This window comes from Tachypleus tridentatus, chromosome 12 (genome assembly GCF_004210375.1).
Source record: "Tachypleus tridentatus isolate NWPU-2018 chromosome 12, ASM421037v1, whole genome shotgun sequence".
Classification (NCBI taxonomy): domain Eukaryota; kingdom Metazoa; phylum Arthropoda; class Merostomata; order Xiphosura; family Limulidae; genus Tachypleus; species Tachypleus tridentatus.
The window spans coordinates 31119468-31147123 of NC_134836.1; the positions used below are offsets into that span (position 1 = coordinate 31119468).

Sequence of the window (27656 nt, forward strand, 5' to 3'; positions counted from 1 at the left end):
TATAAATCAATAAAAGTGTCAAAACTTGTTTTGGTTGCGAAATAAGCAAGCTAATTTCACTGATTTTTCAAAATAAATTAATAGATATTTTCTTTGTCAAAAGAGGGAGCAATTGTAGGTCAAACATTTTTTGAACACAGGTGGTTTGACTTTTAGGCCTTAGGTAATTAAAAATATGTTGATATTTGAAAATTACAGGATGAATTATATTGATTTTAAGTATATTAGCTAGATTCCATTGTTGTTGTTTTATATTTCTTAGATTTTTTTTCTTGATATATGTGATATGTTACTAATAATGATAATTTTATGCGAGTAATAATAATATAGTTCAAATGTTCATACGTATCTATGTATGTACGGTAGCGTAAAATGTTCAACAGAATACCATACATTGTACATGTACTGATTAGTGATCTAGAAGCATAGAATAAAATAAGCTTCTTAACAGTAGTATTACTGTAACTATTATTTAAACTCGGAGCGTTACAATTAATAATAAAGAAGGATGAAAAAACAGCAAACTGAAAATAATTTCCACTTTACTATCTATGAACTGTAATTGCAAAGTAATGCATCTTGTAACTTACTGCAAGGATAAATTATAATCGTGTATATAAAGTGTCCTTGTATACTTTATTTTTGAAGCATTTAATTATTTTAGATACTTGTTAATAGCAACAGGGAGTACACTGCAGTTGCCCATTCACTACATTTTAAAAGCTTTACAAATCCTAGGATTAGTACTTTTCTTGGATTTGGAGAAATACCATTCATATTTTGTAACAGTAGAACTTGTAAAATTTACTTGCATTTATTATATACAATTTTAATATTACACCCATGATTAATGATTTGCTACAAATACTTTAAAGTATATAAAAAGCTACATAAGTCCCTAGGACAAGGGATAATTTGTTTCTTACAAACCCATTCTTGTGGAAAGTAAAAATTTAAACCTACCTTTTAATTTCCTGGAAATTTTGTTCACCTTTAAAACTCATAAAGTACTGGCTTCCACTTCAGCTGATGGTAACTCATTCCATATGTTAAAAATAGAATTTTCAAATCAAATCTAGGCTTGTTTAAGATGTTTAAAATTGTTGAGGTATCTTTTTTGTTGTGTTTTTATTTAATTGTGAGAATGGTAGGACTAATTGACATAACTTTTAGTGGGAGTCATCTTCTGGGAGGATATTCTTGAATATCTAAATGAGTTGTTGGCATTGAAACAAATTGCTTTCAAATGTGGTAAATGCAGTTAAGGTAATTTAAGGAAAAGCTTGATAAATATTTGAATTATAAGGGCTGAACTTCAGTTTTATAGATATTAGTTTAATATAGTGGATAAGATGGCCCCCAAATATCCCTTGTTGTCCTCTAATGTTATGTATTATGAAAGAAATACTCATCAGTATTTATAGTTTCAGAATGCAATAATATAAAAAATTTTTGTATCAATCGTAGGTATTGTTAGTGACAAAAGTTCATTTACTGATATTGCTTTGGAAAAAGACTTAAATTTCTGGAATAAATGTATAGAAATTTTCTATGACTAATTTAGCAACATCTGTGAAGTGTTTGCTAGGTGTTTTTTTAAGAATGTGGGTACTCTGGAAAGACTAGAATATATAACATTATGCTTTCCTCTCTCTCTCCCTCCTTCCCGCTAGTACAGTGGTAAGTCTACAGATTTACAGTGCTAAAAAAAGGGGTTCGACTTCCCTCCATGGGCTCATCAGATAGCTTGTTGTGGTTTTGCTACAAGCAATTCACACACACCGTACAGCATTATATGATATAATGAATATTGTAGAATACAGACACTGTTTCACCAGGTTTTGTGAAGTCTCACCCAACTATTTTTATATAATCTACCTTTTTATTTTTTAATATTTTTGAAAGTTTGTTTGCAATTTTAGGTTTGTTTAAAAGTGAAAACTTAATTATGTCAGGAAAATTACTTCCAAAGAGTGTTTGTTTCCAAGTGAGAATCTAATTATATCTTGTATTCTCCAAAATGAGAAACTACACATTGTTGCAAAAATTGGCATCTCATTAGAATGAAATGGTTCTACTTCAATAAAACAATTATCAAAATCTATTTTTCAGTGAAATACAAGAGACTAAAAATTTTCAAAAAATGATTAGAAAACACAAAAGGCATAGAAAACAAAAATGAGGATTCAATTCACGTAAAGAAAAACTTAGAACAATTACCTACAAATAAAATATAATTTAAAAAAAAGTATTGAATAGTTATAAAAATAGAGAAATGTTGGAAGTCAACTTTATACTGTGCAATCGTCCATCTTTTTGAAGGTTGTAGAGAGTATGAAAAAGGATAAGACAGTAGTATCATCCTTAATTATACAGGAGAGTCATTGTCAACCCCAAAGGAGAACCTAATGTATTCCTGTAATTATTTTGCTACATCAAGACATTGTCCTGGATCCAGCATTGTTGATTAAAATGTAATTTGATGGTGGGATTATGGATAAACAGATGTGAAGATATATATTCAAGAATCAAAGTAGCTTCTAGATTTTTGATATTGCAAAAGTCCTAAAAAATAAAATATATTTAGAAAACAAAGAATAACATATCAAAGTTCTGTCAAAATATTAATTTCAGCTCTAACTATTTGAAATAATCCTGGAACGAAGCAATTAACTTGATTAACTGATATAACAGATTACCTGAAAGCATCAGTTATGTGGATTACTGTCATTATGAATTAATTGATTAATTAAAATTATAATTAAATCCTTTAATGTTACAAATAATGAACTAATTGAAGTTAGTGTTTCCAGCTACTCCATTATGATCTCTCATTATTATTGTCAGTAATTCACTGTTGTTCAGCTTAATTTAGTCATAACTCATAAAACTAAGGAATTTAATTTATATTAGAGTTTTTGATCATTACTTTGTTTGATTAGTTCATCTAAGTCTGTTGGGAATAATTGATTTAATAAATGTGATTAATAATGAAATGATTAGTAAGTTTCACTAAACATATAGCTCTAAACATCACTGAAGCCTTTATACAATTTCATGTGGCTAAATGGCATATAACAATTGTCAGTTAAAAAATTTTTACCCTTGAAACCTCTAATTCAATTCATACAGATTTATCTTATTGTTCATTATTTTATGTCTTCAATATCAACAAGCTGAAGCTCATTCTTTATATGATGAAATAACCCTCCCTGTTTTTAAAATGTCACCATCAGTTTGTTTATTCCTGATTTTTCACACCCTTCAAGTTTAGTTTAAATTATCTATAATGAATTTTTTGTAGAGCTTTGTGAAAAATATTACTACATAGCCTGTTTATGTGGCACCTGTTTCTGGTATATAACACCTTGAAAGCTATCCCATAGGTCCAATCTGCCAAATTATTGCCCTAAGCATATAGTTAAAAATCATTCATTTGTACTTTTGGTGAGGTTAACTTCTGAATGACCCTCTAAGATTTTGCTTTTTTTTTCCTTTTACTCATATATACTTGTAATTCAAACCAAATACCAAACCTCTGTTTTTGCTATTTCTCTGACACTTACCACTAACCTATATTCAATTGAACCAGAAGAGTTAAATGCAAGTTGTGGTGTACAAAATTATAGTGTAAAAGCAATTAAAGTTAAATACACTTTAGTTCATTTATTTTAGAAGTTACTACAGCTGTTTTGTTTATACATATGTTTTCTATATTATATAGTATTTTGAATGCCTTTAAAATGGAGACGACGACGACTTCAAGTCACCTTCATCAGTGTCTACATTTACCACCTGGTTTAACTTCACAAACTTTGGCTGTTCTCATAATTAAGGTACTCCACTGTCGAGAAATGGTTTGCAAGCAAACCAGAAGCCAGAAGATTCTTCAGCAAGCTTGTAAGATTTTGCTAAGTGAGGATGATTCTGAGTTATTTCCTGAGAAAACAACTTTTGATGTTTCCTCACAGACCGTATGTGAAACCTTGTCAGATGAAAGTTCAATCCACTCTAAAGTGAGTTGTAATGTACACAGTGTTGCAACTCAGACATTTTCATCATGTATTTCTAAGAAATCTCAGACTAATGATCTTCCTGTAACTAAAACTTTCCTCACAAGTTCTAGTCCCAGTGGGTATGAGAAGTTAGCTGTTGAAGCTCATTCCACATCTCAAACTTGTAACAAAACATTTATGAAAGACAAAAGTCATTCTGCAGATCAAACACAAGAGGTTGGTGTACAGGTAAAATCTGTGAGGTTTCTTAAGTCTCTAGTTAATTCGCTACTAACAGCAATACCTCTTGATGAACAAATGTCACCTAGTCTAGGGCCTCCAAAGAGGAGAAGAACAAAAAGTGAAGATGTCCAAATAATGAGTATAAGAAATGCTTTGTTGTCAACACAAAAACTGGAATTTGATAAAAGCAGAGTTTGCAGTGTGACCTCAAGACATGTGCATGATGTAACAAACAACATAACTGAAACCTCAGCAAGTACAGCTATTAAACAAGAAAAGGACCATTGTGTCAAGACAAGGAACAGTCCTCCATTAAGCACCAGCTCCGACGATGACCGCAAGTTAAAGAAAAAATCAGTTAAGTTGTTTCATGGACGCCCATTAATCAAAGGAAACCGCGAACCAATAATAATTCCTCTAAACAGATCAGAGTCTCCTCCTTTCCCAGAGGATCCTCGTTCAACCAGGGATACAGTATCTTCTAACAGTGTAGAACCTCAAGGAAGTTATTCCAAATCCAAGAGCCCATGTTTATTAACATGTGTTGAACCTCAGAAACGGTTTCCAGAAGCTGAGACCTCTGGAGTTTCACCACCAAAGAAGTTCAGAATATTTTCACAGGTTGCAGTGGAGCCAAACAAGGATAATCAAACTGTCTGATGAGTATAATTTGAGTGCCATTTGCTCATAGTTTTAAGAATTTTATTGAAAAGTTTTTAGTTGTTTAGTTTTTAGAGATGTGTATTTAGATTTTCATATTTTCCATTCTTTGTAAATTTACAAGGTTTTCAATCATCCGTATTTTCCAGTCATGTTGCCATCAGAAACATTTAATTTTTTTAAATATCAAAATATAATTAATGTAAAGCCATTTGTGTTTCTGAGAAAAAGATTTAAACAATCTGCAGAACTGTGACATTATATTGGTAGATACAAAAAGATTTCAGTTTTGCCTCCTGGATCACTAATTAATATTGTTCATTCATGAAGTATGTTTTGTCAAGTCTTTTGTTTTTTTCTTTAAGTATAATTTACTGTTTGCTAAATTTTTGAGTTGTGTAGCTGAAAACTTGTTTTAATTTTTGTTCTTTTCACAAGTTAATGATTTAACACATATAGTAATAACACTTTTTTTTCTGTGAGACAGTATAATTCAATAAAATATTTCATTTTTATAAAAATACCATTTAATAATAGAGTTTTGATAGAAAAAATAATTAGTAAATAATACAGCCATTTTTAGTCAACATTGTACCAGTGATTTGTTGATCTAGCTTTATCTGACTTTTAACCTCATCAGTAACACTCTTTAATTCAAGGAAATGTTGTTTTACACTTCAAAAATAAATGTTGCCTCTATATAATAACATGCTTGACTTGAAAATGATTCTCCATCAGGAGTATATATTTCATGAAATACTTCTGTTACGTACTGAAAACTGATGTTGTATTTTATCGTTTTTTACTGTATGAAAACTACGTATGATACATATGGAATATTTTGGTGGACATGCACCAACTATGTTTTATGTGAAAAATAATAGCCAAGCTGTGGTGAATTCACACTGATGCACAAACAAACTAGTCTTTTTACTCTGAACATTGCAAAACTACATTTAACCTCTGATGTTAACCTTGCTCATACAAGTACCTCATCTAGGTAATGAGACAAATACTGTTAAAAATCAGTGAAGGGTAAATTTATGTTAGCATTGTAATTTCTGAAAGAGAATTTGAGTTCGTATAATGGTATCATCAATTTTATTAACCATGTCAAATCTGTGCTGACACATTGTATTTTACTGTGATCTTGTGCCCTTATCCATTTACTTTTTATAATGTTACAGTAAATATGTTCAATTAATCTTTCATGATAGAAACACTGATGCATTATGTATCATCTCATTCCTCGGCACTTTAGGTATTAAATATGTAATCAATTACTTTCAGGCAGATGTTCAGACAAAAAGTGTTGGACTTAAACATTTTAAAATAAAGGTATGACAACTGGAAAGTGTTTACTACCCTGTATTTTAACAGTATTCGGTTAAATATTTTAAAGTACCATTTAAGTAGTCTCTTTTCAATGCATTTTTAATCAAAAGTTTTGGCTCTAAAACTAATGACATACACACCTAAATTTGGAAGAGTTAACATTATTAACAAATGTATACTGCAGCTCTTTTTACCTGTTAAAATAATTTTTTAACTTGAATCTGCAGGAGAGTGACCTATCATTTACACTTGAAATTAGGCTTAATAGGCCTACTATCTAGTCGTATATGTTGTTTAATTGAGCCATTCAGAAATCATTCATGAGTGTTTGACATTTTAATTTGTGAGATAAAATAAGAAAAATATATTGTTCATAAACTAGTAACTGTAGATATAGCTGATGTTAATCACTGATTTTAATTGTGAGGGATTAAACTCTTTCGCAGTTGCACTTAAGGATAGATTTTCATATAGTGTGTAGACTCTCCAAGCTTTAAATGTGGACTCCGTCCATTATATGCTGGCTGTAACAGAGAATTAAGAGGTGAGTTTCCAAGTTCATTTTAGATTAGTTTGTGATTGATGTAATAAAGAATACTTGTAGTATAAGTTTGTTTTGGGTGTAATTTCAGTAGTATCAGTTTGGGTTGGGTATAATAAAGAATCTCAGTAGTATCAATTCATGCTGGGTGTAATAAAGAAACTAAACAGTAGCAGTTTGTAGTGAAGAATCATGGTGAGTATTGTATGTGTGTGTGATTCTGATTGCACAGCAACAAAGTATTTAACACCATCTGACAGTATGATGTGATCTTATAGATGATCTTGAACATAGATGTTTTGATTAAAGAAAATAATATTCCAGCTGACAGTGGCTTTTTGTAATAAAAAAGGAACCGTATGTAGGTAATTCATTGTATAATAGTCATGTGTAGATAAAAATTTATGTGTGATTTTCCCAATATGTTTTATGTGGTGCTTATTGATATTCTTACTTTAGTTCATCATATTCAATAAGAGCACAATATTTTCTTTCATAACCATATGCCTCCTCCCCCAAAAAAAACAGAGTAAGTTTTTTTAGTTTTTTTTATTCAGAGGAGTTTCCACTGCAGTATGCACCTGTTATATAGCCTTAACCAGGTGTTATTGGGCTTAAACAGTTGGCTCTGCAATATATACTATCAAATGTTTGTTAAAAAATAGAACATAAATGTAAGATAACAGTAGCAGTGCTGGTAAAATGTTTTCATCATATGCAAAATTAAAAAACAACAACTTGGTTTTCAGATTTGATACTAGTAGATGTGAGATCATGTTTTTTGCAAACATTTGTTTTATTTAGAATGTGCTGAATGGTTACGTTTAAAGTGGACCACCTGTTCTTATATAAGTTGCAGTGCAATAATAAATGCAATGAATATATATGTATATACACATATTGTGCATCTATAAAGTAGTTGTTAATAACATTCCATTTTGTTTTTTAAGGTGTGTGTTGTATTATGAAATAATCAGATATATTACTAGCTGGAGATCGCCTTACACCACATCAGTTTTGATATGAATTTGTATCAGTTGAAGCTGTTTGAAGCTAAACCTTTAAACAGCATAGAAAAGAGGAGAAGAAAAAAGATGCTGGAGGAATAATGTATGTCTGTAGCTTCCAGATATCCAGTTTATTTTTCTTATAGGCAGGACTTAAATTATCTGATGTTTATGACTCTTAAATTATTTTTTTTAGTCTCCTACAATTAGATACAAACAGAAAAATTTTCTTATCTTGTTGCTGTAGTATTTTAAATGTTCACAGCATTTTACACATTCTGCGAGTTTTGTCTATTAAACAAAATATTCCAACTTGTTTTTTCATTTTACTAGTTTTGTATATCATTTTCATATTCTGCACTACAGATCTTTTCTCCTTCCTACAACTGATTTCAAACAAACAAAACAAGACATACTTTGTAGAACTTTTCTCCTTCCTACAACTGGCTTCAAAGAAACAAACAAAACAAGACATACTTTGTAGAACTTTTCTCCTTCCTACAACTGGCTTCAAAGAAACAAACAAAACAAGACATACTTTGTAGAACTTTTCTCCATCCTACAACTGGCTTCAAAGAAACAAAACAAGACATACTTTGTAGAACTTTTCTCCATCCTACAACTGATTTCAAACAAACAAAACAAGACATACTTTGTAGAACTTTTCTCCATCCTACAACTGGCTTCAAAGAAACAAACAAAATAAGACATACTTTGTAGAACTTTTCTCCTTCCTACAACTGATTTCAAACAAACAAAACAAGACATACTTTGTAGAACTTTTCTCCATCCTACAACTGGCTTCAAAGAAACAAACAAAATAAGACATACTTTGTAGAACTTTTCTCCTTCCTACAACTGATTTCAAACAAACAAAACAAGACATACTTTGTAGAACTTTTCTCCATCCTACAACTGGCTTCAAAGAAACAAACAAAATAAGACTTGCTTTGTAGAACTTTTTTTTTCTACCATATCACTTTTTCACACCAGTTAAACCTCTACTGTCAGAATTACCGGTTTATTGTTTTATGTTTTGAAAATGAATAGTTTGATTACAGATAATTTTTTGTATTTAACAAATATGATAAAATTACTTCCTCAGTCTGGTCAAAGTGAGATGTTGAGGATATTGAGACTGTGATATAAATATTTTTTGTAGTCAACTGGGATTTAACATAAAGAAATTTATAGACGGAAAAATGTTTAACGTATTTGTAACATACACTTTCAGGTTAATAGCTTTCAATTTTCGTTTGGCCTATATGGTATTTTCTCCAGACTTATTAACTTATGACATAACCTTAGAATGAAGTCATTATCAATGAAATCTCTGGATATGTGTATTTTCCAAGGTATGATTATCAAGCCAAAACTTAACTTTACTTTTTGGTATTTTTGTACAAAAAATTTTTTTTTCATGGTGTATTATCAATACTGCACAATTATTTGAAAGCTATAAGTAAACATCAGCAATGATGTTCCTCCTTTGATGTAGTTTCTGTATTTTGTTAATGTAGTAGTAGTAGTAGTAGTAGTAAGATCCATGTATTTATGTAAGTCTTGAAAACTAAACCAAAATGATAAATAAAATCATTGTTAAAATTGTTTGATTTACTTGTATGAAAAAAACGTTTTGCATTTGTTGCTTGTCAGGTACTGACATCATCACTTTTTCAGTTATTTTGAGATTATTTTTTAAAACTAATGTAACATGATGCTTATATACTGCTCTTTTCCAGTGGAACTCACATGAAGGTATTACACTGATTAATGTTTCATCTGTTGGAACACCTAATGTGAAAAAGTGAACTTGAACATTTATGTATAATATTATTTATATAGAAAACCCCAACAAGATTAATTGCAATTTTGATTATGTTTTTGTAGACACTTATTTGTATGAATTGTGTGCTCTTAGAGACCTCATTTTGAAAATTTGATTTTAAAGTGAAAAAGATCCAAGTAGATCCCATTAATAATTCTACATTTAACCCTTAAACAGCAGAGATGTTGCAGGTAGCAGTATCAATTGATGATGGCTGACGTTCAGGGTTAAACACTTTCAGTAAGTTGTAAGTTGGCTTTGAATTTACAATAAAATACAGATTAATTTCACGTTTTTATGGTGGAAACTATACTTAACACCTATATGAGTTGGTGGGCTTCAAAAATAAAACAGGGTTATTGATATTGTAATTCAACATGAAAGTATTTCTTTTATTTGGAAATAAACTTTTTTTTTAAATATTTAATAGATTGGGTTTTTATAATAATAATACAGAATTAATGAGGATTATAAATGAAGTAGTAACAAGTATTCTAATGATTAAGAATCATGATATTTTATTTTTAAAAAATTAATCCATTATATGTGGGACATTATTTGTTTCAAACAATCCCCTTGTGGCAAAGTATGCTGCAAGTTGATAGTTTAAAATTGGGAATGCATGTACCTCAGTCTTGAGGTTTCTGACCTCACCATTTGTCCAGTATCTGCATAATGTTACATATTATAATTTATCTTAGACAAGTTTCCAATTTATTATGATTTCAAATAGCCTGAAAATTTTAATATTGTAGAAGTTAACAAAATTACAATATATATCAGGTTTATTATATTTGCCATCAAGATTGATACACAATTTTTTTCCTTAACACATGTATATTTTAATATACAAACAACAATACAATTTATAATTACAAATATTGAATTACATAAAAAAGTTTTACAAGCTATACTAAGTCTTGTATTTGGTCTGGAACTAAATATTTTATTGACGAACAAAATTAATTCTGAGCTGATATTGTTACATGTCACTTAAGTCAGCTTACTATCTTTCCTTGGCTGATATCATACCGCTTACAAGCTGACTTTTTACTGACGAAAATATTTAATGTCTGAATTTAATGTCTGAAGTTGAATGGTTCAAAATTATAAATGTTCCTGATCAAATTCTGTAGTTTTATGATTAATAAGCATTATTCATAATTATAGCTTCCGAGGTTTATAGTATATTGACTGTAGCAAACCAAACAGTATTCTATAACCCCCTTGGCGTGTCAATTTATAAATTTTCAAGTGAGGTTCAAGAAAGTTCAGTTGGCAACAATACTGAAAGTCGTTAGTATTTTACATATATTGTTGATTTTCACACTTGAGAATCTTCTACAAAGAGAACAGGTTGGATGTACACAATACACAACTTACAGTATACATAACATGCATTAAACTGAAACAAATGTAGATATTAAAATAAATGTATACCAATAAATCTGTTACAATAAGGTGTAATTCACGTTTAAAATTCCAATTCTTAGACCTAGTGAAGGATGGTTGACTAAAATGTTATTCTTTTGGTAAAAACTTTCTTAAAAGTTGTTATATCATGACTTCATTAAGTCAGTTAATCAAGATTTAGTACTTCAAACTTTATATTACGGAGCAATAAAAACAGGCATGATTTAAAAGATAAATTGTTTATTTTCTTTTGTATATAAATTTTTTATCCAATGTCACATGCAGAAGCTGTTAAAAATTAGGTTATTTTTTATGCTTTTATATTAAACCGTACACTTCACACGTTACCATTATATTTTAAATATTTGTCTACATATGTAAACTAAGTGTTTGGAGACATTATGAATACAAGCATTTAAATATTGAGAAATGTATTATGTTATATTAAAAGAATTTTGAAGCCTAACCACATTTTGTTGTGTTCCATGTGATTAAAGTGTTTTTGACAATAAGTTTTCATTAATATATATTCTGTTACATCAAAGGCATACATGCATACTGGAAATATTCCATCTAGTGAATGAAGATGATGGTTTCACAAATTATGTTTCAATAGTTAAATCACATAAAATCATAGGAATTGCATCTGAACTCATGACTAAAATGTCTTTTTATGGAATAGCATAAATTTTTGTTCATTCTTCAGCCATTTTGGATATGCAACTGTTGAATTGATACATTGTTGTGCAAGCAAGATGCACATACGTAACTTGTGTCACTTTGCAGATAAAAAATTAATCTTGATTATTCGATACTGTTGCCTAGATTACGCGAACAGGTCAGGTGATTAGGGCACTCGACTCGCCAATCTCCATCCCACCACACATGTTAGCCCTTTCAGCTGTGGGACATTATAATGTGACAGTCAATCCCACTATTCATTGGTGATAGAGTAACCAAGAGTTGGCAGTGGGTGGTGATAACCAACTGCTTTCTCTCTAGACTTTCACTGTTAAATAAGAAACAGCTAGTGCAGGTAACCCTCATGTCACTTTGTGCGAAATTCAAAAACAAAATAAACAAACAAGCAGATGGATAGTTTTTTTCATGGTCCTCGGTTTGTAGATTTACATATTTTACAGAAGCAGATCCTTGCTTACCACAATTAGGGCATGACTTGTTATAAGTATATTTCTTCATTTTATTTTCTTGGTAATATTAACCTATATTCCTTAATTTTCCAAAGCTGTACCCCTGTCTTGGAAATTATAAATCCCCAACCTAAACACATTTCTCTAATCTAACTGCATATTTTGCGTGGAAAAAAGTTCTTATATACCTTCTCAATAGCAATCAATTTGTGGACATCACACTAACTATGAAATGCCAGATAATATAAAAATGTAGTTCTGAAACATTAGCTTCTACCTCTATGGCCCCCACCAATACAGCGATAAGTCTACAGATTTACAATGCTGAAATCAGCGGTTCAATTCCCCTCGGTGTACTCAGCAAATAGCCCTATTTGATTTTGCTATAAGAGAAACACACAAACACATACTCTACCTCTGTGTCATATCAGCTGAGATTGTCATGTGATTTGCATATTCAAAATCATACTCAACCCTGTGCAGTACATCATTATGTAGATTTAAATTTATAAACCATTGCCACTTACCAGTAAATCGTTTAACAACAGCATCTATGTGCAATGTGGAATTATAAATGGAGTTTTGTTGCCAGATGAAAGTCCTGGCAAGAGGGCCAATTGGTCACAAATATAAAAGTATTTTAACATTGAAAAAAGTCAGTGTATAATTTTACATGTTATTTTTACATTATGAGTTTTAAACGACAACAGGATCTATATGCTCTGAATCACCTTACTTACGAAACATAAGATTCCTTTAATAAGATAAAATACTTATTATCGACTTGTTGATTTAGGTGTTATTTCTCTGGTCTTACCTTGGCAACGATAAAAGGCAACACTTTGATTTTATATGCAAGTTTCAAAAGTAATAAAAGTATGCTTGTCGATAGTTGGGTCTTCTTTTCCTGCCATCTCTCTTATTCCTCTCAATTTGTAATCGGAGAGTCGTGAGTTTGAATCCTTGCCACACCAAGATAACCCTCGTGTAGCTTTGTGCAAAATTCAAAACAAAAGATACCAAAACCTCTTATTTCTGTACACCATTTTGATCAGACAAGTGCAAAAATATTTTTGGATTTCTTTTGTGTGTGTGTTTTTTAAATTGCTTGTTACGTGTAAATACCTAGAAGGCTTCCCTTCAACATCTCATATTCCTGATATCAATGAAAAAATAACCAACATTTGAAAAACTTAAAACAACATTCCAGTAAGCACCAAATTTATTCAAAAATAGGTACACAAGTAAAGGCCATATTGTGCAAAAACTACATTGACAAACACAACACCAACATTATTTATAAAATATAATGCAACAATTGTCACAACTTCTATATTGGAAGAACAAGCACTAAAATGTAAACCACATTCAAAGAACAACAAAACAAACAAAGAAAAACTTTTCCTTCACAAGTTTTTGAACATTGCAAGTCAAATAAACACAACATAACCATAGAAAACACTCAGATGCTAATTAAAGAAACAAATATAAACAAATGCAAAATTAAAGAAGCCCTACTTATACAACTCAAACCAATATAAAGGAACACCTATGACCTATACTAATTAATAACCTAAAATCTAACTGCAACGTTTCCTACAGTCCTGTACCCATTTACACACTCGTTCCTCAGACATGTGCCCTCCAACAGTCAGTTACAAATTTTCTTTGTTAACCTGAAGATGACATAAGAAGGTCAAAATATCATTCTGGACTTTACTTCAATTAAAGTTTTAATACCTATACCAGCCATTTCAAGAATACATTTTTATTTCAAGTGGGCTTTTCTTCATCACAAACGACATAATTTCTCATAAGTGGCTAAATTTGGAACAGGAAACGTGACTAACATGAAGCTTAAGATAAAGACCTTAAAAGTGTTACCTAACAACCTGTGCAATTGATTAACTTCTTGATGTTCTCATCTCTGATTTCAAGCTGAAATGGACAAATTAAAAGGATGTCTATTGGGGAGACATTTGGAATTAACTTATGTTTTATAATTTTTTAAAACAATTATTTTTGAATCTTTTACAGTCTGATGGTATCTAAACAATGATCTTGTAATGGGTTTTATCATATTTATAATGTATGCGTGTATTTGTTGAAACATTGTACTTTTATAATAAAGTTTTCTACATCACTCATTTAAGCCAGCTCCAAACTTTTAGTTTCTAAAAGTGTGTTCTTTGTCATAAAATTTAAAGTGATTTGAAAGTTTTAGTCTGCATAATAATGTGAACTTAATGCGAGAGTATAATATAAACATCACCTGTATTGTTGCAACTAAGTGAGGTCTGTTTTAATATTTAACCCCCATTTTTTTAAAACTACATAATGTAACTATAACTTCATCTTTTAACTAGTGTGTCAAATTTTGCATACTTGTATTTTCAATTTAACATCATTAAAAGATTATCCTTTGAAATTTCTCTACAGATTTTAAGGGTGTGTGCTAAATGTGGTAGTTTTAGTTGTTAAACATGGCTTTATAGGAAATGTTATGGAGTTAACTCATTAGTTTAATTGATGGAACAGTTGCTTGATGTGAGAGAGTCCATGAGTTCAAATCTAAGAAAATGAAAGTGAACTTACCACACACACAGAAAAAAGCCTAGCCCAACATCAAGTTATTTCATGATTATGTGACAAGCCAAGAGGTTTGTAAAATGGGAAGAACATGGGTTTTTTTAGCTATTGAATTGCACCTTCTCACACATGCTGGAGGTCAACCCTTTAGCATGTCTGGTAGATCACTTGCTTGTTGTGTGAAAGGTCTCAGTTTGTTTTTTTTCAAATCTGCACCCAGAAAATAGTAGTAAAATGAAATTACCACATAAGCAAGAGTAAAGTTGAACTGCATCACTGAAGTAATTGTCTCAGATTTTTTGTGAGTTAACTTAAATATAATATATATGTAAATTAAATATAGAGGGTTGTTTGTTTTGTTGAATTTCATGCAAAACTACTTGAGTGCCATCTGTTCCTAATTTTGAAGCATAGACTAGAGGAAAGGCATCTAGTAAACACCATCTAATGTCAACTGTTAGGTTATTCTTTATAAACAAATAAAGGGATTTCCTGTTACATTATAACATTCCAAAAGCAAGTACATTTGGTGATTAATTTCATTTTTGTAACCTGCAAGATTGCAAGTTGAGTACTCTTATCTACCAGAACTTGTTAAGCCCTACCATGGATAAACCTAATAAAACACAAGTAATTCATATCTGTAAGAAAAAGAAATAAAGATCAACATCAAAATTTCAGGGTGAAGCTCATAAACACCTATCAGTTAACAGCAGTCAGTTATATTTCTTTAGTTTTTCTTTCTTATTGACTTGGATTGTGAGATTTTATTTAAGTTGAATAAGCTACCATAAACAGAGATAATTTTATCTAGACAGCAGTTCTGAACCTGCAATCCTTTGAACCCTGAAGGTCTGTGAGAATTCTAATGGGCATTCAGGATGATAAATATCAAATTTTAGTTAAAAAACTAATCCCCTAATCTGTGAACTTTTCCAATATATTTTTTCTTTAGCAATAATTGAAACCTTTTTTACATGCTTGTAACAACAGTTTATAATTTTAATTGGTTAGATACTGATAAGGTTTACTCTCTGGCACAAGTAAGTTTAAGTTTACTGATTGGATTGTTATCCTAAATAATATGTAAAAAACTGTACTTTCAGTTCAGTTATATAATCTTGTTAATGTAACAAAAAATTGGTTTATCTCAAACTAAAACAGATACCTGTGGGCTTGTATTACTTTTAAAGTTATATGTTGGTCCATCTAAGCTGTCTCTTCAACTAAACTAAATTAAGCTTTTAAAAAAACACTAAAATTTAGTACTTGTTGAAACATTTAACATACTTTTAAACTCCCTTAAATTAACTACTTGAGGTAACCCATTCAATCAGCCTTTTAGTTTTAGAAAAATAAAACAGTATTAGCTGAAAATGAATTTTACCCTGTGAAATTCTATATTCATGTCTCATAGTCTTACCATTTTCATTATTAAGTGCATAAAAATGATGCATTAACAATATCAATTCCCTTTACAATCTTAAACAGATTCCTTCTATAATTCTTTCCTTTTCAAGAGAAGTTCAGAAATTTTAATTTGTCTTCTTATGGTAACATTTTCATCCTTGGCATCATCCCAATTCACTTCCTCAGAACCTTTTGTAATAGTTAAATATCATTTATTAAGTAAGAAGTTTAAGACTGAATGCAACACTCAAAATGAAGCCTAACCACTGGCCAGTATAATGAAGTATGACCATTTTAGATTTATATTTCATATATATGTAGATACAACCTAATATCTTTTTCTTCCACAACACTGGTTAAGGTTATTCCCATGAATATTGTTTGATTATAAATAGTCAAGATTATATTTAAAAATCTGAAAATATTTATCATACAAATATTTACATTATTTAAATCACTTACATGTTTAGCATGCTAGACCACTTATTCTGATCCATGCCTTTCCACTTCCACATATCTGCAACAAAACTTTAATAAAAGAAATGTTGCAGCTTCTTTGCTAAAAATTGTTAAGTTATTAAGAACTCTGCAACACAATAAATCACAAATGGTTTTCTACACCATGAGCTAAAAATTTTTTTAATGACAAAGTGAAATTCCTGAAACTGTCGAGTACTTCAAAAATTTCAGAGATGCTTGAATGGGTAACAAAGAAAAAATTATACAGCTACTTAATAATGACAAACATTTTGTTATTGTGCAAGCTTTGTAATAAAATTTTCATTGTTACTTACTGAAGTTATTTCAACTTTATTTATTTTATTTTGTCTTCATCATACACACTTTGAAAAAAGTTTAATAAATGAATGTAATCATTTTTATTCATAGAAAAGCTTTCTGGAACAAAATTAAACTAATGTCTTGTATTAACAATAAAGAATGTAATTCATAGTTCTACAAAAATGACCAGAAATGATGAGCTACAGGTCACAATTTCTTTCAACATTTTATTCCATTACAAAACTTACAAATTGGTAGATTTACATAAGCAGTACACATAGCATAAAAAAGCTTATAATTTGGTACTATTTTATATGTCAACAGGCTTGAAACAATGGTAACTACATGATAAAGCTAAAGATGTTCTAACATTGCACAAATAGTTAAGATACATTCTATTTTGCACTAGCTTGGTCCATTTCTTTGACACTTATAAAATATCACTCATACAGTGCTTCATAGCTCAATTTGTCTTGATTGTTAAAAATCAAATATAGCACTCAATAGAAATTATAAGCTATACAATTATAAATCAAGTAATATGTACAGTAAAAAATAATCCCACTATAAAATGTGAATAGACTGAAGCCTAATTGTTGAAGTAATGATTGATTAGGAACTATTAACTCCTATACTTAGGTTTCTCTGAGATAAATGTTATATTCCTGTGAGAAAAAGACTAAATTAATCCATGAGTTTTGTAACAGTTTTTGTCTGGTGTCAAGACACAATCAAGCAAACTTCTTTTAGTAATATAAAATACACTTAAAATGATTAAAAGTTTAAATAAAACAAAGGCACAAAACCAGATAGATATTAAAATATATGAAAACTAGGCATTTACTTAAAAAAAAAAGGAATATGAAATATTAAGGTGTGTTTGTATCCATATCATAAATTTCAATTTTTGTTACAAAAATCTAGTTTTGACTTCACATTTTACTTCAGTAAATAACTGCTGTTTCTTTATGGTAGTACATATTAATCCTTCAAATTATAAGAGAAAACTAATTACTTAGATTCATTAGTTTCAGTGGTTCATGATATTAAGCTGCTATTTACTAGTAATAAATAATATATGTAATGAGAATGAACTTACTCTGATGAAAATTATTTTAAATTTGCTAGTGAGCACATAATAAAAGTATGGCTAGTTTTAAAGAACTTTGCTTGGTCAAAAACTCAAGAAACAGGTACATTCTCAAATATAACATAAGTAATGTTACAAATATATTGTTAAAAAAATCTAACAAATGATTTATGAAGGTTTGTTTCTAGAAAAAACTTTAAACAGTATTACAAACCAATAACTTAGTTTTGAGATGCACACACCTGCTGAAAAACAATAAATACCAACTCTATTACCATTTGAAATAACTCTTATTTACAGTCAAATGTTATGTATCTTGTTGCTCATTTATCCAAATAGAAAATAATGTTAAAGAATCAATGTTCTTTCTTGAGATTTACATGAATCTACAAAGACTCCAACATTTCAAAAGGACGTATGTTGCTTTATCTAATTGGCTAAAACAAAATTTTAAAACTACATATTTTACCCATTAAAAATGGTGCTAAAAAGCATTTCCAATGTATGTTTAGAGTAATATTTCATTATTTTAATAAAATATGAAATTAAGAGCTAATTATACTATATTTTCTAGATATTATGCAAAACGTTTTAAAACAACTGCATGAAAGACAATTACTGACTAGTTTTCTACATTATGTTCTAAAATCTAATACTTTTTTAATTTAATAACAAAAAATTCAATGTGAAGGTATCAGGACATACAAAGCTGTATTTTAACATGCAAACTAGGACTAATTTGACTTTAGTCTACTTTTTTTTTTTTTTTACTTTTAATGTTTTAGAACTACACCTATACAAATAGCAAAGTGAAGCAAGCACATTGGAATCATTTGCTTTGCAAAGGTTATTTAAAAGTTCAAACTTTTCCAGTAAGTTTCAGTAAACAGTCATAGCCCATCATAGCTTATTTTAATATTCACATTTTGTTTCACCTTGCTTCAGCACACATATACTTCATCTCTAATGTTATAATACTCTCGTTCTGTCCTTCTAATCATCAAACACAATTACTTTAGATCCTTCCACATTACCAAACTCCCATTCTGTCCTTTATTTCATCACACACACAAAGTCATTTTTAATCCTTTCATGTTAGCAACCTTTTCATTCTGTCCTTTCTTCATCACACACCTCAGTTTCTATCACCTTTGTTTTAGTACTTGTATTTTGTTTCAGGATGCTTCAATGCTTGAACTTTGTTTCTGCTAATTATATTACTCATAAATTACCCAAGCATGACAGAAATTCATTTTTCTTAAGGTTACAGCACACTCACTCTCAGTTCTACATTTTTAATTTCAGTATGTTTGAAGACCTGACTGTCCCCATTTCAGTACGTTTTAACATTCACAGTCTGTACCAGTATTTTCCAACACACACAAATACAGTCCCAAAGTGTTTCAAAGCCTGCTTGTTTCAACATCTAATAAATCATATCTTTGTTCAATAGATGTATTATGTCTTTCAAACAGGGAGTTTCAAATGTTAGAATCATGTAATATCTAATTACAAATATTGCTTTTATACATATTTACAAATTAGCATGATTAAGTTAATCAAATCAAGAATTATAAACTGACCTGATATACTCTACACACACTTCAACTCACAGATTTTTGGCAAGTCTACACTCATTTCTGGTTCTGAACACATTCTACAATTTCAATAACAAAGTTAAACCCAACATTTTTGTATAAAATATCTCAGCATTTCTCAAATATGATAATTAGTTTACATCATAGTTACCACCCACTAATAGCATGGTTTAAGTAAATCATACCAAAATTAAAATTATTTGAATAAGTGAAGTTTCAAACAATATGATTTATAACATGATAATTTTGACTTCAAAGATTTAATGATAAAAATTAAAGCAGTTTGTTTGTTTTTTCCATCCAAGTCCATATTCATGGAATTGAAGGAAGGGTTCAGGCAATTTGAGGTCAACTTATTCAAAAATGTATACATTTTAAAAGTTTAATTATTTAAGACCACATTAATACACACTTCACAATAATTTTTTCCAGTGTTGTATATTTGAAGTAGGTTTTTCCCATATCTCACATAAAGACCTGAAATATATTTATGATTTTAAAACTTACTTTGTCAGATACTTACCAGAAAGGTTTGATAATATTTATAGTTTTTATAATCACATTATACAAATATTTCATAATAGTTTTAAGATCATGTTTTTCTCTTCTTTACACGAAAATCTAACAATGTTTATGGTTTTTAAGTCATCTTTTCCCATACCTTACATGAATATCTAAAAATGTTTTTAGTTTTCATATCACATTTTCCCATGCTTTGCAGAAAGCATTGAAAATGTTTATTGTTTGTAGATGCATCTTATTCTGCACCCCTCAGGACGAATTGACAGTGATTGTTGTTTTTAAGGATATCTTATCTTGAATCTCCCAAGCTGCCAATACAGGTAATTTTTTAATTTAAATGTTTCTATACATCACAAATCTAGCTGCTTAAACCTTCAAATTAATAAGTTGGACAGTATTTGGATTTATTACTCATATGTGCATTTAAACTTTACATTTTTCATAAATCCTCCAAGAGTAACCTTACAAACAGACCATTAAGTTATATTTTCCTTTAAAAATCTTCATAATATCACAAATTAACAGCCCATATTCAGTCATTTAAAATAAGTAACTTTAGTTAACCAGTAAGTGTTTACAAAGTAATCATGTCATATTTTGACCAGATGTCAGTATAAGAAGTACAGAATTATGGTGACTTTTTAAATACTGAATTTAAAAAGTTACCATATGTGTATGCAAAGATGTACCTTCTCAAATAGTGACTTAAAAAAAATAGGGACTACTATAACAAGGACAGGGCATAGTGTTTACATTTGTTCAAGATTAAGTTCATCACAAACATTTCTTTAACCTGCAAACTTGCCACTTTACATTACATTACCATAAAGCAAACATGTAACCCAACTTTTCTGGGTCACAGTCCTTTACTCAGTATGCAATGGCAGCCTCCTTATACTCTGATCCTTCTTGAGTGAAGAAATCTTCCAGCTTCCACTGCAAAGTCTCGAAAGTAGGCCTTTTCAGGGGGTCTTTGTGCCAGCATTCCAACATTATGTCATACAAAGTCACTGGACAACCTGGTGGACAAGGCATTCGATAACCATGCTCCACTTGATGAAGAACCTCTGCATTAGTCATACCTGCAATTTAAAAAAATAATAATTAATAATATTAAAATATTTCCCTCTCTTTTTACCTCAAATAAAGGAAAAATTGTAGATGTATTACTGCCTTAGAGAATAGAATTGTTCCAGTTTTATCATTTTATACAATCAACTAAGTTTAATCATCGTTCACCTACACTTACTAAATATGATTTTACTCTGTCAAGTTCCATTCTAGAAATAAAAAAAACATTTTTTTCCAGTTCAGTATCTGTAAGCATGAATGCTATAATTAATTTTAAATGCTGGTTACTGAATTATATGACCTCCTGAAGCAGAAAATGATTTGTCTTCTGTGTACGTCATCATAGTGTACAATACGTTTATTAAATAAAAAAGTTACTCAAATGTATAAAATCCTTGTCCATGTATATTGATGTAGTTTGTCCATCCATTTATACTGCTATAGCTTAAACTTATGTTTCTAGTGGTGGTAGATTTAATGTTTTTACAACATCTTACAATAACAAAAGCAATCAGAGAGACTAAATTCATTTAAATTGGATATTTAATTTCACCTTCACAAACTCAGAAAATCCTTCTCAGATCCAGAATGACTAATGACCTGGATAATTTTCTGTAGCATGATGAGAAAACTCAACCTTAATGTGCCCGCTTTATATGGTACAAATCTGATTACAGTTATTAACCCAAAAATGTCTTATCCTCCCATTATAAAAATGCTTTAAATTGATTCAAAACCTGCATCTGGATCATATTTGATGAGGACAGTCCCATAATGACTTTCCATCCTTTAGAAAATTTTGTGTACATCATTTTATTAGTTTTGAAAATGCACAGACACACACACATGGACTCAATTGCAATATATCTCTCTGTGGCAAGGATAATTAGATGCTGGAAATAATAATGACAGGTAACACTGAAATAATTGAAAATAGGATATTCATTTAGGGCTTTTAGAGAAATTATAATTTGATTTTTAGAAAAAGCCTCCAGTATTAAAGTACCCATGTAACCTAGCTGGTAAACATTGTTGTGTAAAGTGACCTAGTAGTACACAACTAATAACTGTTATCACATAACACATAGTTGGTAGATATAGTTTTGTTAAATTACCAAACAGCATACAGCTAGTACACACAGCAGAATTAAGTGACAATGTAGCACACAGTCAGTGTAACTGACCAGGTAATGCACAGCTAGTAGTGCAGCAACTTAATGTAACTATGTATCACACACACAGTAAGCATGGAAATAATGATTAGGTAATACATAGCTCGTAGTTTTATGTAATTATGTATCACAAGCACACAAAGCAGTATGAAATGACCATATATTAGTAATGAATGAACAGCACAGCTGGTGCTTCTAGGTTTCAAAAACATTTAATTAAATTAAGAGATATAGAAAGACTTCTTTTCTACCAGGATAAGGGATCCTTCCATAAGTGACCAGCTCTGTCAGTAAAATTCCAAATGACCAGACATCAGACTTGATGGAGAACTTGCTGTAGTTGGCAGCTTCAGGAGCTGTCCACTTAATAGGAAACCTAGCACCTACTCTTGCTTCATATTCATCTTCCTGTTAACAGACAAAAATACATTTTTTGTGTATGTGATTATATTAATCTGTCTACCACAGTTTTAGATCAATGTTCCTTTTAACTCTCTCTCTCTCTCTACAGCCTTGGTTACTTTAACTGACTTTGTATCTGCTACATAATCATGAAACTATTCAGACTATTACTCTGAATCTACTAAAAGGTTGTCACTGTATTTACAGAGCACCTATTGTGTCAGTCTGAGTGTAAAGTGAGTTTCATGTTAAGAAAAACAAGTTTTTTATATTACAGTTTTCGTATTTCATTTGTACAATCTATAGAACTTCCTAAGTAAATATTTTAGTAGAATTTTAAATTTTATCTGTAGCAAAAGCAGCAACATAGGTTAAAATGAAAACTTCACAATATGAAATAAATCTAAACTACTGATGTTTTTTATTTCTAGAATGACTGCATATTGGGACAGACATATTATTATTACAGCCAAAGTTGACACTTATTAAATCTCCCAGTCATTTAGGTTTATTGCTTTACATGTGCACTTGGGATTTGGCAAAAACCTTTTATTACAGGGGAGCAGCTTTGTATAAGCAAGATATCCAGTTACCAGCATACAGGTCATATTAAAAATCATCTGCGTTTTTGAATGCGTGCCTGATATAACAAGTTTTTTTGTGGTTTCTTTTTTTTTCATTTAACTTCTCATATCTAACATTTCAGTTACTTTTATGACAATAGTAAAAAAAAACATGAAGAAAGTTAATACTTATGCATGGGTCTTGTACATTTTTCTTCTCTCAAAGTCTCAACAAAATCAAACCCTAATTTTTAGTACAGTTGTTGGTAGTACTTGATTTCTATTAATTACAAATGTACAAGTTATAACACAAAATACAACGTCCTAAAATTACTATAATTTATAAGACTTTCTAGCTAAACTAAAAGTATGTTAAAGTAAATCCATTATCTTGTCAAGGTGATCTTGGTGATAGGAAATAATATAACAGTAAGCTGAATAATTCTGAAGTGTTACCAAAACGAGCTCACGTAATAAAAAAATTCAATAAATTAAAATCTTCTCTTTCTATTAGTTATAGATAATCCAAAAGAGAGTGTCTGAGAGAATAACTGACATTTTTTTCAAAAGACAGCAAGGAAATGACATGCAAATTTTATTTTTCGGTTTATACCTCAATAACGCAAGAAGATCAGAAGCTACAAGTTTACATTATGTCTTAGCAATGTTTGTACTGTAAGTATGAATTTGGAAAAAACTCATTAGATCATACAGGGGTAGAAAGAAGATCTAAAATATTCAATAAAAAGCAAAGAAGAAATTAAAAAATATATAATATTCAACTATTAATTACAAACTAGGTTTTTGACACCATATTTATTGACTTACATTGATAGTAATGTATTTAAATTTTAAATGTAAAAAAGGTCTTGAAAAGAGGATTAACAAAGTAAATACTTTATTATATCTGTGGCTATAAATATAGTTTCTTCGTCACTGATTAGAACAACCCCAATTATTTTAACAGTTTCATAAAACTTACAAAGAAAATCAGATATCTGAAACTGTCACAAAAATTAATTAATTAAGCCTAATTTGAGTTTTCATAGTAATCCAAAGCCATTTATTAGTACATTTATATTGTTTTATCCTATAGACTGTTAAAATAACTTGTTACTTTCACAAAGAAGAGGTTTAAATGTTAAGTTGTTGGCTGTTTTCCCAATATCAAATTTAATATAATTTCTTATACTTTTTAAGTGTTAACCTTTTTGTATGAATCACCTTCTGACGACAATAAAATAATATTCACACATGTTTAATAAAACAGTTAAGTAGTTGTAATCATAACATACCAGTCATTCCACTATTACATTAAATAACTTTGTGAGTATGACATTTATGTATATACAGAATCTTGCTTATTAAGTGTACATTACCTTGATAAGCCTAGCCAAGCCAAAATCTGCAATTTTCACAACATTACTTTCTCCAACCAGAATATTTCTAGCAGCTAAATCTCTGTGAATATAGTTCTGAGACTCTAGATAAGCCATACCAGCAGCAATCTGAGCTGACATATCAATTAGTTGTGGAAGTTTCAAGGATCGCCCTTTTCCTAAAGGTAAGCATAACACATACATTGTTGTTTTTTTTTGGCAAGTTTTAAATTAATACAATAAAAATAACAAAATCATTTAATACTACTTTGGTCTTTTAAAAATAAACTAATTTTGTACAAATAGCAGTAATTAACATTTTATTCTAAAAATTTACATGATGTTTGACCTCATGTCATGTATTCAGTACAGATGTTGCATGCTAACATTGTGTTAGTGAACTTAAATTGATTCCAAAATACAGATACATTGTACCTTGCAAATATTCCAACAAACTTCCATTTTTCATCAACTCTGTGATGATATAAATAGGTTCTTCTAGTGTACAAACAGCATACAGTTGAACAAGTTTGAGATGCCTTAACTTTTTTCATAATCTGAGCCTCAGCAAGGAAGTCCTTGGGATCCATCGTTCCTATAGAAAAATTAATGACAAAATCATTCCAACAATAAAATTTAGTACTGTATTTCTCCAGACATTCAAATTTTGTTTCATTCTATTTTAGAATTAGCATTACTAACATGTCAATGTAAATTCACTAAAAACCAAAAGTTTTAAAAACAATTATATATAAATCCATTAATTGATCAATTTAATTAGAACAAGCCATCTATTAATTTAGATCAAAACTAAAAATCAACCCAGTAATAAAATTGTTTAATTAAATATGCTTATGTTCTTATTTATAAAGATTAGAAAGCATTGTTTCACCAGTTAAGTACCTTTAGTGTTATCTATATTTTTAGTCATAGTCATGTACACTAATAGTTCACCATACTTTATTCTGAAGTATTTAAAAGAAAAATAACTTAAAAGAACTTCTCTTAGGAAATTTTGTAAAAAGAACATGGATCCATAAGAAGCTGTTATACAGTCTGTTATTAAGTTGCTGCACCAGACACTCCATTACAAAAAGTGAAAATTTCTCAGCTCATATCATAAACTACAAAGTTATTTGAACCTCTGATAGATAGCCTGATAATTGTGTTCCTGTTATATGCAGTAAAACTACATGAGTTGGCATGTAGATTAAAAAAGTTATCAAAGTTTGTTATTTTCAGTGAAGATATATGTGCCTCTACATCTTACACTGGAGTCACAGATGCCTTTGCAGCTTAAAAGAGTCAGAGGAGCCTCTGCAACTTGCAAACATTCCATCCACACCTATATACAGTGAAGTTTTATAAGTCTGTTCTTTACAGTGAAAGTATATGAACTTTTATTAGATGTGCCATACATGTCAAAGCCTGATACTCGTAATGAGGTTCTTTGATGTTCTGCTACTTGCAGCAAAATCATGTCAACCTGTATTACATATAGTGGAGTTATTTAAAACCTCTGTTACATCTAGTGGAGTTACATGAGCCTCTGTTACATACAGTCAAGTTATTTGAACATCAGATACATACAGTTAAGAAAATCTCCCACACATATAATTAAGTTATCTATGTCTGTGCAACTTACATTGAATCTACACAGATAGTAAAGGTACATAAGCCTATGATAATTGTGACATAATGTAAGCCTATGTTAAGTGTAATGTCATGTAAGCTGACATTAAGGATAACATCATGTAAGCTTATATTAATTATGATGTCTTGTAAGCCTATATTTTGGGCAAAGTTTGGTAATCCATTATTACAAAAGAGTTTTCCAAGTTTCTGTGATGAACAGTTAAGTTGTCTGATCTTTTATTGCTGCCTGAGCATATGCATGTATAGTAAAACTATCTGAAACTTTTATGAATTAAACAAACCGAGAAAAATTTACCTTTTACAATAGTACTGCAAGCCTTTATAAGGCATGTTGAATTTTTATGATCCTTCACTACTGTGTACAGTGAAGCTAAAACATGTTACATCTAGTGAAGCCATACCCTTAGTTTTTACTTACAAAACAAGTAACATATTTTGAGTGTATTTATAGATTTAGGAGTTGTATATTATTAAAGCAAATGCTTACACTAAAATCAAACTACAAATATATGGTCTGACATATTAATTTTATAATCATATGGCAATAAACATGTCTTATTTTGTTAAGCAAATATCAAAGCTAGTAATTACCTGGCTTGAGTGTTTTGATTGCTACTGGTGTGGTATTATTCCACAATCCTTCCCAAACCTCACCAAACTGACCTTGACCAAGCTTCCTCACAAATTTTAGAGAACTACGTTCTATCTCCCATTGATCCCTGGTATTGTGAGAGAGACCACTTGTTGTTGGCTTTTCAACCTAGAAAGCAGCAAGAACTTTCTGATATTTGTTCAGTTTATTTAAAACCAGAAAGAACTTATTTATCCATAAAATGCTTTTATTTTGTGTAAAGAAACATAAACTTGCAGAAATTTCTTTTGATGTTACTCTTCCCAAAAGTAGCTAAAATATTTGGACAGCACACAGAATAAGTAATTAATCATACACCCATAAAATAAGAATTAAGCCCTCATTATTAACATAATCTGCACACCTAAGATTTATCAGATCTGTTTTTTTTCCAGATTATGTCTTGGCAGTAGCAAAAGTACACACTAACCCCATCATATCATTGCAATTTTATTATTACTCCTGTAAAATTATGAATATTTCACACAGACTCAACATATAAAAAATCTCAGTGATTGGAATATTTATTTTAAACTAATGTTTCTTTTATGTATCAATGTTTTTTCCATGTATTTTCAAAGTACATGTATTTGGAAAAAATTAAGAAAAATATAGTGTTT

General features: G+C 29.9%; 1 protein-coding gene and 1 pseudogene across 8 annotated transcripts in view; one reads left to right on the forward strand and one right to left on the reverse strand.

Moving 5' to 3' along the window:
• The first annotated feature begins 106 nt into the window (after positions 1–106).
• Positions 107–20408, forward strand: LOC143235483 (uncharacterized). Of its 7 annotated transcripts, none has more exons than XR_013019219.1 (4): positions 107–163; positions 3725–6236; positions 6680–6777; positions 7725–9389. XR_013019219.1 is itself a non-coding variant. In XM_076473699.1 (2 exons), exon 2 carries the CDS (start codon positions 3744–3746, stop codon positions 4896–4898), a length of 1155 nt encoding a protein of 384 aa, XP_076329814.1. In that variant the 5' UTR covers positions 107–163; positions 3725–3743; the 3' UTR covers positions 4899–9389. The 7 variants fall into 7 exon arrangements, 1 of the variants encoding a protein (XP_076329814.1); XR_013019220.1 differs by having other exon boundaries at positions 7764–9389; XR_013019218.1 differs by lacking the exon at positions 7725–9389 and adding an exon at positions 20391–20408 and having other exon boundaries at positions 3725–6777.
• The window catches only part of LOC143235482 (tyrosine-protein kinase Src42A-like), a 37577-nt pseudogene continuing 27086 nt past the window's right edge, over positions 17166–27656 (reverse strand). The window contains exons 4-8 of the transcript XR_013019214.1: positions 26997–27165; positions 25185–25344; positions 24750–24928; positions 22657–22813; positions 17166–21244 (exon numbers count right to left, since the gene is read on the reverse strand). The product of XR_013019214.1 is annotated as a tyrosine-protein kinase Src42A-like (transcript). The remainder of the gene's footprint in view (positions 21245–22656; positions 22814–24749; positions 24929–25184; positions 25345–26996; positions 27166–27656) is intronic.

Excerpts from the sequence above, each read along its gene's own strand:
- LOC143235483 (XM_076473699.1), top strand. The coding sequence starts at position 3,744 with ATGGAGACGACGACGACTTCAAGTCACCTTCATCAGTGTCTACATTTA.